The sequence below is a fragment of the Chelon labrosus genome (assembly GCF_963514085.1).
Source record: "Chelon labrosus genome assembly, chromosome: 3".
Taxonomy (NCBI): domain Eukaryota; kingdom Metazoa; phylum Chordata; class Actinopteri; order Mugiliformes; family Mugilidae; genus Chelon; species Chelon labrosus.
In genome coordinates, this window is record NC_140339.1 from 28,254,979 (window position 1) to 28,271,677 (window position 16,699).

Sequence of the window (16,699 nt, forward strand, 5' to 3'; positions counted from 1 at the left end):
CTGTCATGTAACATGTAACATGCATCTGTTACGTCTTGTATTTGTATCACAATCTGATCCTACATGTATGTTTTAGTCAGATGTATGTATCTGTGACAGATATATGTTCTGCTCTCTCTCTTCTCTTTTCTGTCTCTACCCGGCCGGCCTTAGTCAGATGTGAGCCTCCACATGAGCTGGGTTCTGCTCAAGGTTTCTTCCTGTTAAAAGAGAGTTTTTCCTTGCCACTGTCACCTTCGTGCTTGCTGTGGGGGTTTCAGACCGGGTTTTGTAAAGCGTCTTGAGACAATTAGTATTGTTATTGATGCTATATAAATAAAACTGCCTTGAACTGAATTGAATTAATACTATATCTGCCACTAGAATTGTTCTTGGGAAATCCTATTTAAAGAGGATGAGGAGATAAAACAATAATATGGTGAACACATTTATGTCAGACTCTGGTAAAGATATTGTTTGATACCTTTCAGTTTGATGCTTCTATCTGCTCCAAGTTTCTCCAGGACTTTAGTCCAGGATCCTCTGGTAACCAGACGACCCTTAGAAGTCATGAGGACGATGGAGCTAGTGGAAGAGTGAGAGGCAGCCATTCATTTTAGTGTTCACATTGAGCTGATAGTAGCTGCATCTATCTTTTAAGCAAGAGATATTGTTTTGCTAGTAAAATTATTTGAAATAATTAGAAATGCACTTGGTTCCGTGTAACACAACTATGTGTCAATGTTATTCTGTTTCATTTTGGCCTTTTTATCTCATTAAAAAAGGAAACAATTTGTTATAACATGAATGATTCTACTGTAAACATTGTGTTTGAATGATTTTTAGTGTGGTTTGGGCAGCAGAGGAGCAGCTTCTTACCCATCTCTCAGTCCATTGACATAGTTGTCTATCTGTGCGGGGATGCCTTGTAGGATGGAGTTCCTGAAGCCTTTGCTCTCCACCACTTTCCCATCATGGCCGTCAATTACTGTCAGCTGCACCCCATCTTCTGGTTGGTACAACTTCTTGCCATTCACCTGTCACAACAGAGACAGATATTAACTAACATTAATTGCATCAGTGAGGAATACAGACAAACAAGGTGTAGCGCTATTTTAAAGTCAGAAGAAATGAGTAACACTAAATGAGTTTCTACTTCAATAGGCCCAGAACAACAATTACATGTCATGTATAAACTCTCAAATTCAACTATGAAGGATTAAGTGTGAGCATTTGAAAGGAACTCTTGTCAGTTTGGTTTGCTTCCTTGGGCAGATGTATAATGTGATCCATACATGAAACAATAACGATCTTGTTCAGTTGGAGTTATTTGTTGACCTGACTGAGATTAAGTGTTATCCAGTGTGGTATGTCTGACATAGATAAATGGGACGAAACATTATCACCAGTCACAGACAGAGTGAAACCACTACTCCGAAAAAAGAAAAGGGGCATGTCAAGGTCTGGGATATATTAGACAGTAAGCAAATAACTGTGGTCAGTGTTAGCTAGCAGTGATACCTAACCGGGATTGACAGGATTTATTAAAAGAGATCATATTTGTCCAATTTTAGCTTCTCTTCCTTGGCTCCTCTCCTCTCCTCTCCTCTCCTCTCCTCTCCTCTCTTCTCTTCTCCTCTCCTCTCCTCTCCTCTCCGTCTAATGTCTTTGGTGACTATGTCCTTTCTTTGTATCCACTATTAAGCTTCTATCTATAATCACATAATCTAGTCTTCTTTGTATCGTGTTTACACGCTGCATGCATGAATTCTTCCTTCTGCTGTTCTCTTCTCCCTCTTTTTCTGTCTCTCTACCCAGTCGACCTCAAGCATCACTACCTTAGTGCTTACTCTTGGTTTCAGGTTTTGTAAACCACCTGGAGAGAACTCCAACAGAAGGACTACTATGTCACAATTCACAAAATATCCATAATACCCTGACTTATTGGTGTAGAAGTGAAACCTTCATAGTGTTTCTAATTGATACTCTCTTGGGGAAATTAGTACACTTATCTGTAGTAATCTATAATCTGTGGTCTATGTATAAGGTAATAGCGAACTACGATTAAATCTTGACCTACTACTTTCTAAAAGATACCTCAGTATATGCAAAGTCCTCCTTGATGTGGAAGAAGCGCGTGTTGTAGGACTCCAGTCTGACCTCCAGAAAGTGCTCTGGTGAATTCTGGAAGAGGAAAAAAGATTTGTAATGACTATATTTGGAATTTCACAGAAGTGATCTCAAGACAGTTTTCACTCGCCACAGCCAAAGAGCTAAACACATGTGATGAAATAATTAAAGCAGAAAATGAAAGAGATTAGATTTGATCTAATGACTGCTGTGGGGAAACTGAAATTCGGAAAGTGGAAGTGGTAGGGTGTGGCTAAGGGTACAGCAAATGGAGAATCATTATGGTGGAATGTAGGTCCATGCAGTTCAGGGAGATTGCATATATATTGTGTACAAATACTGAATCAATGATGAAATGAGAAGCAACAGTCTGCGTGTTAGATGAAACAACCACTGGTATGGTTGTATGATTACTTGCAAAGTAAGAATTTCATTGCCCAGTGTAACATTTGCTGTGTATATGACAATAAACTTCTTAAATCTTGAATTAGTTACAAGTTATTATTTTGCTGACTGATTGATAAATATTTGTTTCTACTGTCTCTGTGGTATATACAAATTTTGATATAATAACAGCATGGCTCTGTAAGGAGCATACAGTAACAAAGCCTTCACTGATGCTGTTAATTACAGGCCTTGGTTTGTAGCACTATTGAATCACATTCTGTTGTACTGACACATGTTTCTGCATGTTTATTTTGACAACCCCATTTTAGTCAATGGACAAGGCTAAATAACAGAAACTCTTTAATTCAATCCAGCACCACAACCTACATCCTGCACAATGATCATCCAGTTGAATCACCACCTTTCTGATGCTGTTTCAACATAAACTGAACATTGGAACAGTCATGAAGGAGGATTTAGTGCAGGACTGTTATTATTATTTCTAATCCATTTATATTCACTATGTTTTGTCAAGTGACTGTATGTTACAAATAGTAATGTGGTGACGTGGACCAGTCATGTCAAGTTTTACATCCATAACTTGTGTCTCAAACTTCTCCCTTCTCTCACAACTTCTAAAAAGATAAGAATGTTCACAGTAGGAATGATGTTTGTTTGATAAAATTAGAAAGTGTACAAGACCTTGAGCCTGGGCTATAAACATTTTTCTCCATGGGATGACCCCTGTTTCAAGTTATTTGTGTTTCTTAACATGGCATCAGAGATTTCCCTCATGCCTTTTTAAATGATTATTGGAATGCATCACTGGACTCAAACTAAAGGCAGACAACATCAGTTCACAACTGACTGAAGCTGGCAGGAGTTTGGGACAGACTACGTTCCTGAACCAAAAAATCTTAGTGTTTGTTCCAAAATATCTAAAAGCACAAACTGTACTATTTCCACTTGAAAACTGCTCACCAGTCTGGCATTTGGTATCTTCCTGGGCATGGGAACATCCACAACTGGAAGCTCTGCATGTTTGGGGTAGGCCTGGGCCAAGCAGTTGCTGGGTGGACTGCCTTTTGGGATGATGGCTGTGATCTTCACCCTCTCACAACCCTTGACAGAGCAGAAGGCAAACTGCTCCCTGTTGTTATGGGCCTTTACCTTCAGGAAGAGCAGACTGCAATGCACACAGAAACATTAGACAAAAAAACCTGGGCCACAACATTAAAAATTGGGTTAACATAATATTGCTAACACAAACATATAATACTTAGGACACAGAGTGTTGCAGTAGCTAGCAGATAATCAGACAGAGTAAGAAAAATCACTGCGTGTGTGTCTAACCCAGTATCTTGCTCCCAGTAGTAATATCCTCTGGCCAGGTGCGAGTGGTTGATCTTCTCCCTCTGAGTCGTCCTCATGAAGACCCCAGTCTTGCGGGTCTGTTTGGTCAAGCGGTTGTGGATGTCAGAGATGATGGTGAAGGTGGTACCCTGTGGGTAGCAGAGCCCCACGTTGATCCAGTCATTTCTGAAACACAACAGGGATAGCTACGTTGGTACAGTACTGATTTCACCTTCAGAATAAATAGTAACAGCACATGCATTGCCTTTCTGATGGCTTGTGAATACAGCTGTACCAGACAGATGATTGTCTATCCTTTAATGAAACTGAATCATACAACAGTAGCTAAAAAATAATAATAACAATACTAATAATAAATGAAAAGAAATCTACTATATGAACTAATTCATTCATCCATTAACAAGATAAGACGTTTGAAGGATTAAGACATATTTACTTCTAGAGAATTTTGAGGTAAATTGTAGCAGACTCAAAACTCAAAAGATCCTCTATTAACACATAAGTGGGAAGTAGAAACATTTCCATACCACGGTGAACAAAGCAAGACAGGACAGCTCTTTAAACTATGATCTGTTAGTTTCCTCCTGAAGAACACACAGCATCTGCTCTCTTCTAGTCAAATGGAAACAAGTCATATTTCAGCTCCTTGTAAACACAATCAGTCTTACTTGCTGTACCTAGCTCTGACCTGTAGATGGGGCCATTGGTGTACGCACAACTGGAATGTTTTGACACAATACTGTCCTTGTCAGAGTGGACTCAGGCCGCAGGGATTAGCTGACATGCTTGAAATGTCAACCAGCCTTTATGCAATTTAAATAGCTCAAGGCCACAGTGCAAAATTTATTTGAAGGGAGGAAGCCAAAACACGGAGTGAGGCTCTCCCCATTTCTGTGGTTAACTGTGTCAGTCAACTGAGCCGATGGTCTGCATCAGTTTAATTCTAAGCTGACCCCAAGAGCTGTCATATACAGAAAAGCCTACAAGCAAGATTGTGCCTTCAAAGCAAAACCAATCTGCTCAGCCAACCCCACTTCTATATTTTTCTTGCATCAACAGTATACCTCAAACAAAGTGCTTGTCAGTGTCTGAAAAACTCTCCCCACCACTCTCTCTGTTGTCAGAAATCTGGATGTGACCCTTCTGCCCGCTTTACCCAGTGATTTGTTAGATGTGTGGAGGTGTGACAGCAAGAATGGCTTGAACATCTCCCTCGGGCTCCCTTTTTTTTTCATTCCTGCACTTTGTTTGTGCGGCAGAACGTAAAACCGTAGTTGCCTTTGAGAGAAGACGCTGTATGCAATTTTCCATATATGTGTACAGATAGGCAGCACTTTACATTACAGCTCGACAATGGTAATGTAATAGTGTGGTTATAGCTTGACAATACAGAGCAGGTAATCAGATAATATAGTGTAACAACACGTAAAAGCCAGGTAATATTGGCAATATTAGACTGAACTTGGTGAAGTAGGATCAAAATGTACGTTACAGGTGAAAACTAGTTAGTAATAGCTCAGTAACAGCTTGATAATAATATGCAAACAATACAATGTTATATGAGTAATGCGGTGATGTTCACGAGGTAGTAAGACAGTAAAAATGAAGTATTATGGGTTGATGTTTTTACAATAATATTGGCTGCGGTCATCATTATAAAAATACCATTCAAATTCCTGAGAGTCAACATCACAATATTATCACAGTGAAATTCACCCTCCCTTGTGTTTCAAACACTCCCTCTTTTTCAAAAGTGATATGCTGATTATAACCAGGCACGACCAAGTTACAGCACTGAGTAAGAGTACTTATACAAAAAATATTGCAGCTTTCTCAAATGACCACTTGAGGTTGGTTCCATAAGCGAGTCAATCCCCATAGACCTCTATGTTAAAATGGCCTTTATAGTAGAAATAGACATGTTCACAGACTGGTGCAGAGCAAAGCTATGAGCAAACAAACACCACCAACGAGCACAACAAAAAACCATGTACCAACAGTACAGGGGTTCATTTCTTTCTAACTCGCCTGTTAAGATTTTTGTCAACATTTAAATGTGGCGTGGCCACTCTGAGTAACAGTAACATCAGCTGTCTCCCTACGAGTCATACATCATCTCAGCTCTACTCAGGCCCGACCTGTTTTTGAATTAGCTGGGAGTTAGGTGGAGTCAGACACTGCTAAGATGTGTCACCAATCTCCAGAACCACTCTTGGGTTTTGGGTGACGTCACAGAGTGTCCGTCCATCTTTGAGTACAGTCAGTGCTTGTTACCTTGAAATATTCATGGTATAATTGCAAAGCTGGGGCCAGAGAACAAACTGTACATGGTTCATGTAATTACCATAAATCACACAGGCATTTACGTTTAAAAACGGCAGGCAGCGTATAAGCTAATATGTTTGAAGCATACTTCAAACACTTTAGTTAATTGTCCACATTTCTATGAGAGTACATCTACGACGATGGACTTACAAGAGAAAAAAAGGGGGCAGCTGAACCAGATATTTTGAATCTTTTTTCCCCATTTGTTCCTCTCCTTAGGCACCTATACTAACCACAATGTATTGCCGACAGCTCAGTTGGAGATTCATGTATGCTATGGTGTAAGGGGTTTAAGTAGCCTGGGGTTTCTCAAGTAGAGATGAGGAGTGGGCAACAGAAGTCTGGAAAGCTCACAGTACATCCCTTGAGGCAATTTTTCAGACTTCACACAACTCCCTCTGGAGCCACAAAATGCTTGATACAGCTTGTTTCGCCTATGGAGTAGTTCTCCCCAGTACTTGTAGACTATCTTGATGTGAAAAACTGACATAGTTCCCCTTTATGGTCTCTGCATCCATCACAAAACTAGATTCTATGTTGTTTGTTTCTTCGCTGGTTTTTTTTAACCGTTAATGCTCCAGAGATTTGGAAAATGTGAGATCAATCATCATTCAGATGAAAGGGGCAGGTGCATGTAGATGGTGAGTGAACAACAGGATGTTAGTTTTAAAACAGAATTAAACCTCGGTCTGAACACAGAGACACAACACACATATTGCCAGAGTCAGTGCGGCTTAAACTTTCTGCAGATAAAATACAAATAAATGTTTATAAGAAGACAAAGATGCATCCAAGCTGTAGATAAATACAGGCCTACAAAAATCTCGATTAAGACGCTTCACTCTAAAGACTTAAATTATATTTTTTATCTCATTAAAATTACCCATTTTCTCAGCCTAGGAGGAGATAAACTCTGAGGCAGAGTTAATATCAGTCTTAAGAGAAATGAGTGGAAACCACCTTCATCTTTTTCTCATAATAAAACCAAGAACATAATTCTTATAATTATGAGATCCACATCACATAATGAGATCCTTTCTTGTAATGATAGTTAAGTCATAATTAAGGTCATAATTATGAGATAAGACATCCAAATGATTTTTTTCTTTGGTGATCTTTCCATATCTCCTCAAGAATTCTGTGTCTTTGGCATCTTTGGAAGCTTCACGGGATAAATGATGGGGTTAATAGAGTACATTTTTGTTCACCTCAAAGGCATTCATGGTGTTTCTTCAAGTGACATAATGAATAATATTTGCTGGATGGATTGTCAGCTTGGAAGTCTGACAAGCACTTTGTTTGAAGCTCATTGCATTTTTTAAGACTCGTACATCCTGAAAAGAAGTTGCCCAAAGACAGAAAGAGGGCACTGATGTGAGACATCATCTTGTCATCACACAAAGAGCTGGTGGAAGACAGGAGCAGAGAACTACAACATCCAACACCAGAGGCACAGATCATCCTGGATCAGGCCCAGAGCTTCCCATCTCCCTCCATGCACAACCACCTGTAACATAACCAAAATACTGTAGATGGAATTTGTTGGGTTTCTCTATATATTTTATATCAGTCTTGACATTACATAAGTTTTAATTTGGTGCTATATAATTAAAACTGAAGTGAACCCAGGAAGACACAATTTTCCTCTTCTCCCTCTCACCCTCCCTTTTTCTTCTCTGAGTGTTTGGAGGAGGAGGAGGAGGTAAACTAAGGGGTAAAATTCACTTCATGGATGGCCGACTGCAACAGATGAAGTCCTCAGACTGCTTGGTGTGGTCAATGAACCAGGCTCGTAAACAGGTCAAACTCTGGATTGCTTTTTCCTTGGGTCCATTTGCATCTATGGGTCGATTGTTAAATGTTCCTCCTTTCATTGTGAATGAAAGGGATCCATTCAGTGTATTGTGGTATATTTGCAACACAACTTTGTTGATGAGTGTATCCTGTCCGTTATAAATAACGGAAGTGACCTTAAGTATCAAACATCACCGCAGTAAAGAATCTTTATGTGAACCACAAGTGTGCACTCACTTGTTGAAATTGATGAGCCAGATGGTGACCTCGGCAGGTGCCGCCTGGTCCCAGTGGATGGTGTAGCCTTTGGCCAGTGTGATCACTGGCTGGAACTGCTGGTAATGTTTCCTCTTCCCCAGGGCACCTTCTAGGGTCATGGGCTGATCAGGGTACTCATCTCTCACTATGTGCATGTTCAGGTTCGCGGGGTTACGGGTCTGGACGTAGATCTAAAGAAAACATAATTAAAGAAGTTGAAAGCTAATATGTAGACAAAAACAATAATGAACGATTTTTTTTATTTTGTTTTTTTACCCAGCATTCAAGCTTAAGTCAGAATGAAACGTGATCATGGGAACTGATGCAACACACTTTGTTTTGTATATTATTTGCAACTATATTGTTACAAATGAATCAGTCAGTGTCAGTTGCACTGATATATTACATTAATATATACATTTACATGGCAAAACACCTCTATAAAAAGAAGCTATAGCCATCAGTTATAACTGCATGAGCACAACATCTTCTTAATGACAGACTACAAGCTCATTTAATTAATATTCATATATTCTACTTTCTCTTGCCATCTGTGATGTTCTGCAGAACCTAATTGAAAAAAATGACTCCAGTGCACTGGCAGCTACTCAGTCCAACCACACCATGTTGTCCGAGTGAGACTATGTAATGTTTCAAAGAGGAAGTAACACAGTCTTTTGATCTTACGGATGAATAGTTCATAAGAAATAAAGTCAGTTTTCCTACTTCAGTGGCTTTACTGTGAGTCTGTTCAGTCTGATATGAGCAGTAGCCTCTAGAATATTAGCAAACGTCACTGCTGACATTCCACCTCTGATTGTGCAAGTGTTGTGCTACTTTTTAGCATTGAAAATAGTGCCAATATAAGTCCAATCCTTATCCACAGTATGTGTTTTGGTCCAGTTAAGGGTTTGTTCAGGAAAGTTACCAGTTTAGGAAATGAGAGATGATGTGTCACTTCACATGATGCATTAGTTGAGCATTTTCAAAGGTCAGTCTCCCTCGGTATACATGGTATACTGTGATCACAGCTGCAGCCGCTTAGCTTGGATGTGAAGGCTGAAGCTGTGACAGGATATGGTTGCTGCTACGTCCTGCTGTTACCATTTGAACCATTTGTGGTGCTTCTATGAGAAATAAGTTACCAGCGCACCACAGGAGTTCTGCAGTAGAGTAGCTTCAATACAACTCTTAGGCAGCAAAAGCACAACTGCATGTAGTCAATTTTGAACCTATTACAACAGTCACAGTCAGAATGCAACAACCACCAGTTGTCATCTCTGCTCTTATACAGGAAGACTGGACACATTTTTCCAATGTATGAAATGGAATATTTCAAGTAACACAAAATTCATTGAGAGGTAATGCAAAAATAGTCTGGAACAAAATTATACCGTGAACTTTGTTTGGCTAAACAGATTCAGATGGCTAAAATGTTTTCAGATTGGAACATGAAAACTACTCAACCAATACGAAGTAGGTTAGTGAAGGCTGTGAAGATAAATCTGACCCACCTGCGCATAGTGGCCGCTGCAGATAGCAGCCTTCCAGTCTGGCACGTCAATGCAGTCAGGGTGACGGAGCAGCCAGTTGTCCTCTTTAACCAGGAAGGCTCCGGGATACTCACTCACAGAGCCATCGATATCGTGGAAGATGGTCGTCTTGTCCCCGTCCATCTGCAGGTTATTGAACCAGGGGCCCGGCTCACCAAAAAACACCCGAGAAGTAATCTACAGTGGAGTGACACATTTGAAACCATTTATAGTGGCTATTTGGTGCTCTTATGCACAAGTCATTATTATTTTCACAGTCTGAAGCACAAAACTGCTTTGTACTTCTGCTCCAGCTTTCCTCATTTTCAACAACATCTCAAACAAGGGCAAGGATTTTTGTTTGAAGTTTAATGAATTAAAATAAATTATCAGCGAAACATTGTGCTGGGGATGGCTGCTGCCATCAAGGAGTGTCATTGCTATGGGGTGGGGCTGTCTGGTCTGGTCTAGGTGGGTGGTACATGAATGCCAGGCCCAAAAGTTTCCCAGCAGAACATTGAATTGTCACAAGATGGTCAATGTTATTTACTTCTCCTGTCAGTGGTCTTAGTGGTGTGGCTGATTAGTGTATACAGTATATAATAAAACTTTTTTTTTTTTTTTAAAACTTACAGCAAAATATGTGTTCCATCAGTGTGTTTAACTCTGGATAAACCGGTTCAGATGTTGTGTGTATTTCAAGCAGAAGTTGACTTACAGGTACATGATCGAAGGTGATATCAGTGACGTTATTGTTGGGGCAGCTCTGCCATGAGTTGTTGAGCCTAAAGCCAAAGGCACTGGTGTGCCGTCCATCCAGTGCTACGTATTTCCGAAATGTACAGTTCTGCACATTGATCGGCCCGTCGTAGATCTGCATGCCCCGGATGGGAAAATCACTGCAGGGAAACACAGATCCACACATAGCAGCTCATTAGCAGTTTACACCCAGTGTTCAGAAACAAAGAAAAAGTCAAGGTGTAAAGTTGAGGTTTGGGGATTGCGTGAAGTGTGAAGTGATTTTTCTTTAAATTATTAGCTACTTTCAAAGGCATGGTTCTAAGCTCTGCACTATTATTTGCACTCATTTGGTTTGTTTTGCCCATCAAGTGACATGCGTTTAAAATTAGCTCCAGCTATAAACACATTACTATGGCAATTGTCAGTGTTCTTCTATACTTGTCCCTTTTAAATAAATACAATATACAGGAAATGTGTGTTTGTGGAAGGCTAGTGTGAACCATGTTATTAACCCCTCTCCCTTTTCCCAGGGTACAGATGCAGGTTTCTCATTATTTCCTTTGCTTTTTGCGCCAATGCTGAGTCTTTATCCATCGCAGTAATGTCAAGCCCCACCATCTCAGGGACTGGGATTAATGAAATGATTATCTCATCTACTGAGGGGACTATGGCTCAGTAGGTAGAATGAGGTACATGGACAACATGCCAAAGTGTCCTTGAGCAAGACACTGAACCCCCAGTTGCCACCAGTGCTTGGTACTGGTGTGTGTTTGTTTGAACAAGTGGGAAGATGTGAATATGTGACTGTAAAGCGCTTTGAGTACCAATAGGTCGAAAAGCACTATATAAATACTGTATAGGACCATTTAGCATTACTTCTATGCAGGTGACATTATATAATTACTACGCAAGATATCATGGACTTACTACAGTTATCAGGATATAAAGTTAACATGCAAAGGGGTAGCCTTGCTCTTGAGTTTTTCTGGTTGAATAAGATGGCCTTGCTTTTATATAGCGCTTTTCTACCTATTGGTACTCAAAGCGCTTTACAGTCACAGACACATCTACCCATTTGCTCACACAAGCACACATGCATTCACGCACTGGGAGCAACAGTGTCTTGCTCATGTGGCACATCCATTAAAAATGATTAAATGTATTTAATATTTTAAATGAATTTCTGTATTCGCCAAAGGCTAACTGGGGTTCAGTGACCTAAATGCATACAGTATTTGCAACGTGATTATCTTGTCAGAGATATGACATACACTGGTAAGTAGTGGTGCACTGAAAGCAAGAGCAAAGTTTAACTGAAACTGTCAAGAAGGGGTAGCGGGGAATGGAGTTTAGGACCCAAATGCAGGACTTAGGAGGCAGGAGTAGGCAAAAAAGGGGTTTTAAAAACAAAGCTAACAAAACCAAAAGCACTGCTGATGAGGCAGGATATCCAAAAAAGCAAAAATCAAGAAACTATGAAAACTGGTATGGAAATCTATGGCATGAAAATCTATGACATGAAACACAAACATGGCAGACAAACAGTATGACACGACAAGGCACAAAGGGGAAGGCAGGGCTATATATACACACACGAGGAACAGAGGGGTGACGAGACACGGGTGAGGCAAATCAAGACACCAGACAAGGTGAAACCAATGAGCTAATCAAAAGGAAAAAAGACACGGAGTAACACAAACAGGAAATCCAGAACTTAACAACATAAATCAGGGAACGGAACAGAAAAGCTAAACACTAACCATGACTATGAAAAACCAATAACTTAACAAAATACAATAAACTGAAACCCAAGAAACTAAACATAACATAAAACATGACAGAAACAATATAATTTCTTGTGTTTTGAGCACGGGGTACAAAGTGTGTACACAGACGATTCCCTGCCAAGGATGCCATCGAAACTGCGTCCAGCATCTTTCATAAAAATGTTCAGCACTGCACAATGTGAGAGCCCTTGCGCCACAGTGTGCTCCATCTTAATCTAGTTGCATCAAAGAGTGTCAGGCTAAACAAGCAGCTTCCAGACAGAAGTGGCTTTTAGTCTGTGTTCTCTTGTTCCCACACAATAAAGGAATCCCTAATAACACTGATGCTGAGACATTCCGTCTGTTCGCTGCCAAGTGGGCCGGGGCATGAGACTGATTTCTTGCATACCAAGTCTGGCTCTCACACATTGCGGCCCTTGTTAAACTGGTACTCCACCCAGAATTTATCTTCTGTTTATTTGACACTTTGGCCTAAAAAGTGTTTGTGTCTTCATGAATAGCAGCTGTGGTCAGTTTGAAATCAAGTGTGCTATAAAGAATCGTACTGTCAACAAGTTTTTGTGGCAAAGAGATGTCGCTGTCAGTACGCTCCTCCATCACTTCCCCTCTGTCCATTCACATATGCTGAGCATGCTCCAAACAAAGTTTACATGTAGGGAGACACAGAAGAAATATATTGAGCTATGTTGGCTGTAATGTTTACTAAAGTTGACTGTTGGTGAAAGTGGTTTCAAATTATTTTGCTTGTATCATCATGTTGATGACGCACTTTCGCATACGAGAAACGCAGATAAATCCAGAATGTGATGTTTAAACAGGACACTGCTAAGCTCTGACATCCCACTCTCATGGCCATCTCTTTCCTCGTTTCACGTCATTTGTGCTTTGTGTCCTATTTTATTTTGAACTCCAGATACTTAACTTCCTGTTGTTTGTGTTTCCCACCTGTGTGCCAGCCTGCCCTTCACAATCAGTTTCACCTGTTCCTCATTACCCTTCCCTCTCTAGTGTTTTTAGTCTGTGTTCTTCCCTTTCAGTGCCAGTTTGTCTTTGTGCCTTGTGCCAAGTCGTCCAACCTTTTATTTTCTCCCTAGAGTTTAGTCTCTTGGTATTTCTAATTTCTACTTGTTCATTTTTTGGACTTTGTCTTTTGACTCTCTGCCTTTAAACCTGTGAGCTACTGCGTTGAGTTGTCTTGGCTCCTGTACAGCAGCAATTACAGACGGCTTCCTCTAACAACCTTACCAGAACCAGGGGACATGTAAACACACATTTAAAGTATTTAAATTAACGATTATTATTTATTCCTTTCACTGATCACTTTAAAGCACCACTATCAAACATTACATTTTTAGCCTACTGATGCAACTGCAAACACAGTGGTTGTGGGTGGAATTTATGTAAAACCCAAATAATAATAATAAGAATGATGGCTATAAATGCTACTTACATTCCACGAGGCAGGGTCCTACCAGTGAGGTCAGAACCCAGGCCCCAGATCTTGTTGTCTGGAAGGGGCATCCCATGGTTGTCACTTTCACCCACAAACAGCGAGTTCTTCACCTGCTGACGAGAGCCGTCATCATCTGGAAACGTCCCTCCGCTACAGGCGCAGACAGGGAGAGTTAGGGGGCTTTCACATCTTGTTACAATGCTGTTCACAGCAGTCGAGCAAAGTTCTAACACCTCCTCAACTCTCCAAACTGTTTTGTGATCATGCATCAGTCTGTGGGTAACATGTGTTCACACTGCAAACAAACTGCTCTGGGGAGAGATTGCAATCAGACTGAGACCACCCTCTCTAACTAGCCTTGGCTCGGTTCATTTAATATGAAACAGAGTGCCACTGCTGTGTTCTCACCGGCCTAGACCAAATGACCTGATAAACTCTCCAGGTTTCGGAACAACCCTCAAATGTTGCACTGGGTTTTCTTGTTAAGTAAATGAACCACCCTAATTCCTAATTCTGATGTGATCAGTTTCGTTAGGGCGTGTTAGTTCTAGGGTTGCAACAATGTGTTGACGCAATCAATTATGTTGATTACATAAAGGCATTGACTGGCATGCAAATGTTTTACTTTTACGTTCATTCCCAACAGCACCAAGCAGGGTGCATACAGTATACCTGTACGTATATCTACGTAAATGTGCAAATGCGTCTTTTTCTTGCTGTTTCAGCTCTCTGTCCAGTCATCAGAGTATATAAAAGGCCAGTTTGGTGTTTGATGTGGGGGTTCATGCATTTTTACGCTCACCCTGGGCAGTGGTGAACCTAGGTTTTGTAGGGAGCCCGAGGCAAAGACATACGTGTGCTATGCCCCAAGTCCAAACTAGCAAAAGCGGGCCCTATGTTGGGTGGGTTGTGGAATATTGTCGACATACTGTAAGGACTTCATGGATTTAAGATGGTATATGGTTGACACTGTGAAATATGCTAAAAGAGACCCCTTTCTCTCTATCTCACATTTGGTTGGCTTGCCTGTCCTGACGGTACACCCCTATTTTCCAAAGCTCCTTCAGAGCTACATAATACACTGTACAGCTGTTCTCACACGCTGATTAGAACTAAACATAACAGGAAAAATGACCTTGATGACCTGGATGTGTGAAATTGGGAATGTTCTTATTTTAATGCCGTGAATGCTTTCAGAATACCAAACAATGCTGGTTACAGCTGTTACAGTTCTCATGATCTTGAATTTATTTATGCATTGCTGAGCCTGATATGAAAATCAGCAGGACATGCTAAGTATGCACCTGCTTGAGAGGCTCCTGCATGCGGGGGCAAGGCTGTCAACCAAGGCAAACCAGCTTCCATCATAAAACTATTAAACCTTTATTAGAAACAGATTTTAAAATAACCTGGTCATTTCAGATTCACGAGCTGAAAAACATGCATTTACACATTTACGTGGCTAAGTATGGATATACTGTATGCACCCTGCTTGGTAAAGTCAGTTAAAAACTTCTCACTAATTCCCAACTCTGTGAGCATCACACTCTTAAATTGCTTTTCACACTTTTCACACATTACTCTCTCACACACACAGAGTGAGTGAGTGGGAGAGAGAAAGAAAGAAAGCAGTTAACATATACAACTCTTTTTTCCAATCCATGGGAATACAAACAGTAGTTTAACAGAGGGGGATTCGTACCTTGCCAATGTGAGACCAATGCCATTATCAGCAAATCTAAACAAGAAAGAGAAAATAATATATGCAGTTAACAGCACAGCAACAGTTTCTTGTCTCCAGGGAACACACACACACACAAACACACAGACATAAAAGGACAGTCAGAGGAAGATGTTACGTTGTTATTTAGGATTGAGGATGATATTCTCTCTTTCATCTGTCATCAAATGCACACCTGCCATACGTGAAACTTATGACAAGGAGTTCCGGCTACATTCAGTTGAACTAAGACTTGCCAAACTCAAACAAACATGCGTACTCGCTCATTTATTTACTCGGTCAACATTTTGCTCAGTTTTGGTTCCATGCATGTAGTACTCACTGGCAATCATCCAGCCACACGTCCCCTCCTCTCAGCCAAGCTCCGTGATCCTGGTTCTTATAGGCGACAAAGTGATGGATGAGAGCAGGGACTCTGGGTTTGAAGGGGTCTGCATCCTGGTGGGGGCCGTACCTAGACAAGGAAGTGGAGTAACAGTGTTGAAATTGTGTGAGATTCACTTAAGTGCTGTATATTCGGGGCTGCAAAGTAACAAAAGAAAACAGAGTAACTGGTGTCTCTTTTTACAGAACAGCCAAATAACCTGGTGGAGGACTCATCGGCACTAATAAAAAATCTACTAAGGAACATTGTTCCAACGGTAACACTGAACAGATACTTGAATATCCATGTGTGCACTAGCTTTTCTGTTCCATATTATGCTTAGTACTTGCATACTCAGTTTCCTCACGCATGACTCAAGGGCTGCAGTTTCAAGTCTGGCTCAGGGTTTGGATCTCGACAATAACAACCTTGGTCTCAAAGTGATAAGATTTGCCTCCCATTAACATCTGAATAACTGGACGAATGTAGCCAAAATCATATGGAAATCACTAAACATATATTAGTGGTTACTATGAGGTGACAGTACTGCAGTAAAGAGGAAGACTTGGGTTCCACTTACAGTAAATAGTTCTGTGTCATGAGTATGCACTTGAAATCAGGACTTGTGGTTAACATGATTTCGTTGACATACTTTCAGTAGGACAGAGGGATAGTTCAGTTGTCCCCGTCCAATCAGGACCACTTTCCATTACAAGCTGTTTTCAAGTTTTTTTTTCCGGTGAGGCAGTCTGTGAGAACACTTTCTGAGGAGGCTAAATTTCTCCACTTTGAGCATCACTGAAGTGAAGAGAAAGTCATGAGCAGGGTGTATTC

General features: G+C 40.6%; 1 protein-coding gene across 2 annotated transcripts in view; it reads right to left on the reverse strand.

Annotated features, from left to right (window-relative positions):
* The window catches only part of cemip (cell migration inducing hyaluronidase 1), a 131,108-nt gene that overhangs the window by 4,964 nt on the left and 109,445 nt on the right, over positions 1-16,699 (reverse strand). For both annotated transcript variants that reach the window (XM_084541268.1, XM_084541267.1), the window contains 11 exons: positions 15,824-15,955; positions 15,463-15,498; positions 13,758-13,910; positions 10,498-10,678; positions 9,762-9,977; positions 8,227-8,438; positions 3,850-4,035; positions 3,478-3,682; positions 2,077-2,163; positions 859-1,016; positions 464-564 (listed from right to left, as the gene is read on the reverse strand). In XM_084541268.1, the coding sequence (XP_084397394.1) occupies positions 464-564; positions 859-1,016; positions 2,077-2,163; positions 3,478-3,682; positions 3,850-4,035; positions 8,227-8,438; positions 9,762-9,977; positions 10,498-10,678; positions 13,758-13,910; positions 15,463-15,498; positions 15,824-15,955 (1,667 nt within the window). The remainder of the gene's footprint in view (positions 1-463; positions 565-858; positions 1,017-2,076; positions 2,164-3,477; positions 3,683-3,849; positions 4,036-8,226; positions 8,439-9,761; positions 9,978-10,497; positions 10,679-13,757; positions 13,911-15,462; positions 15,499-15,823; positions 15,956-16,699) is intronic.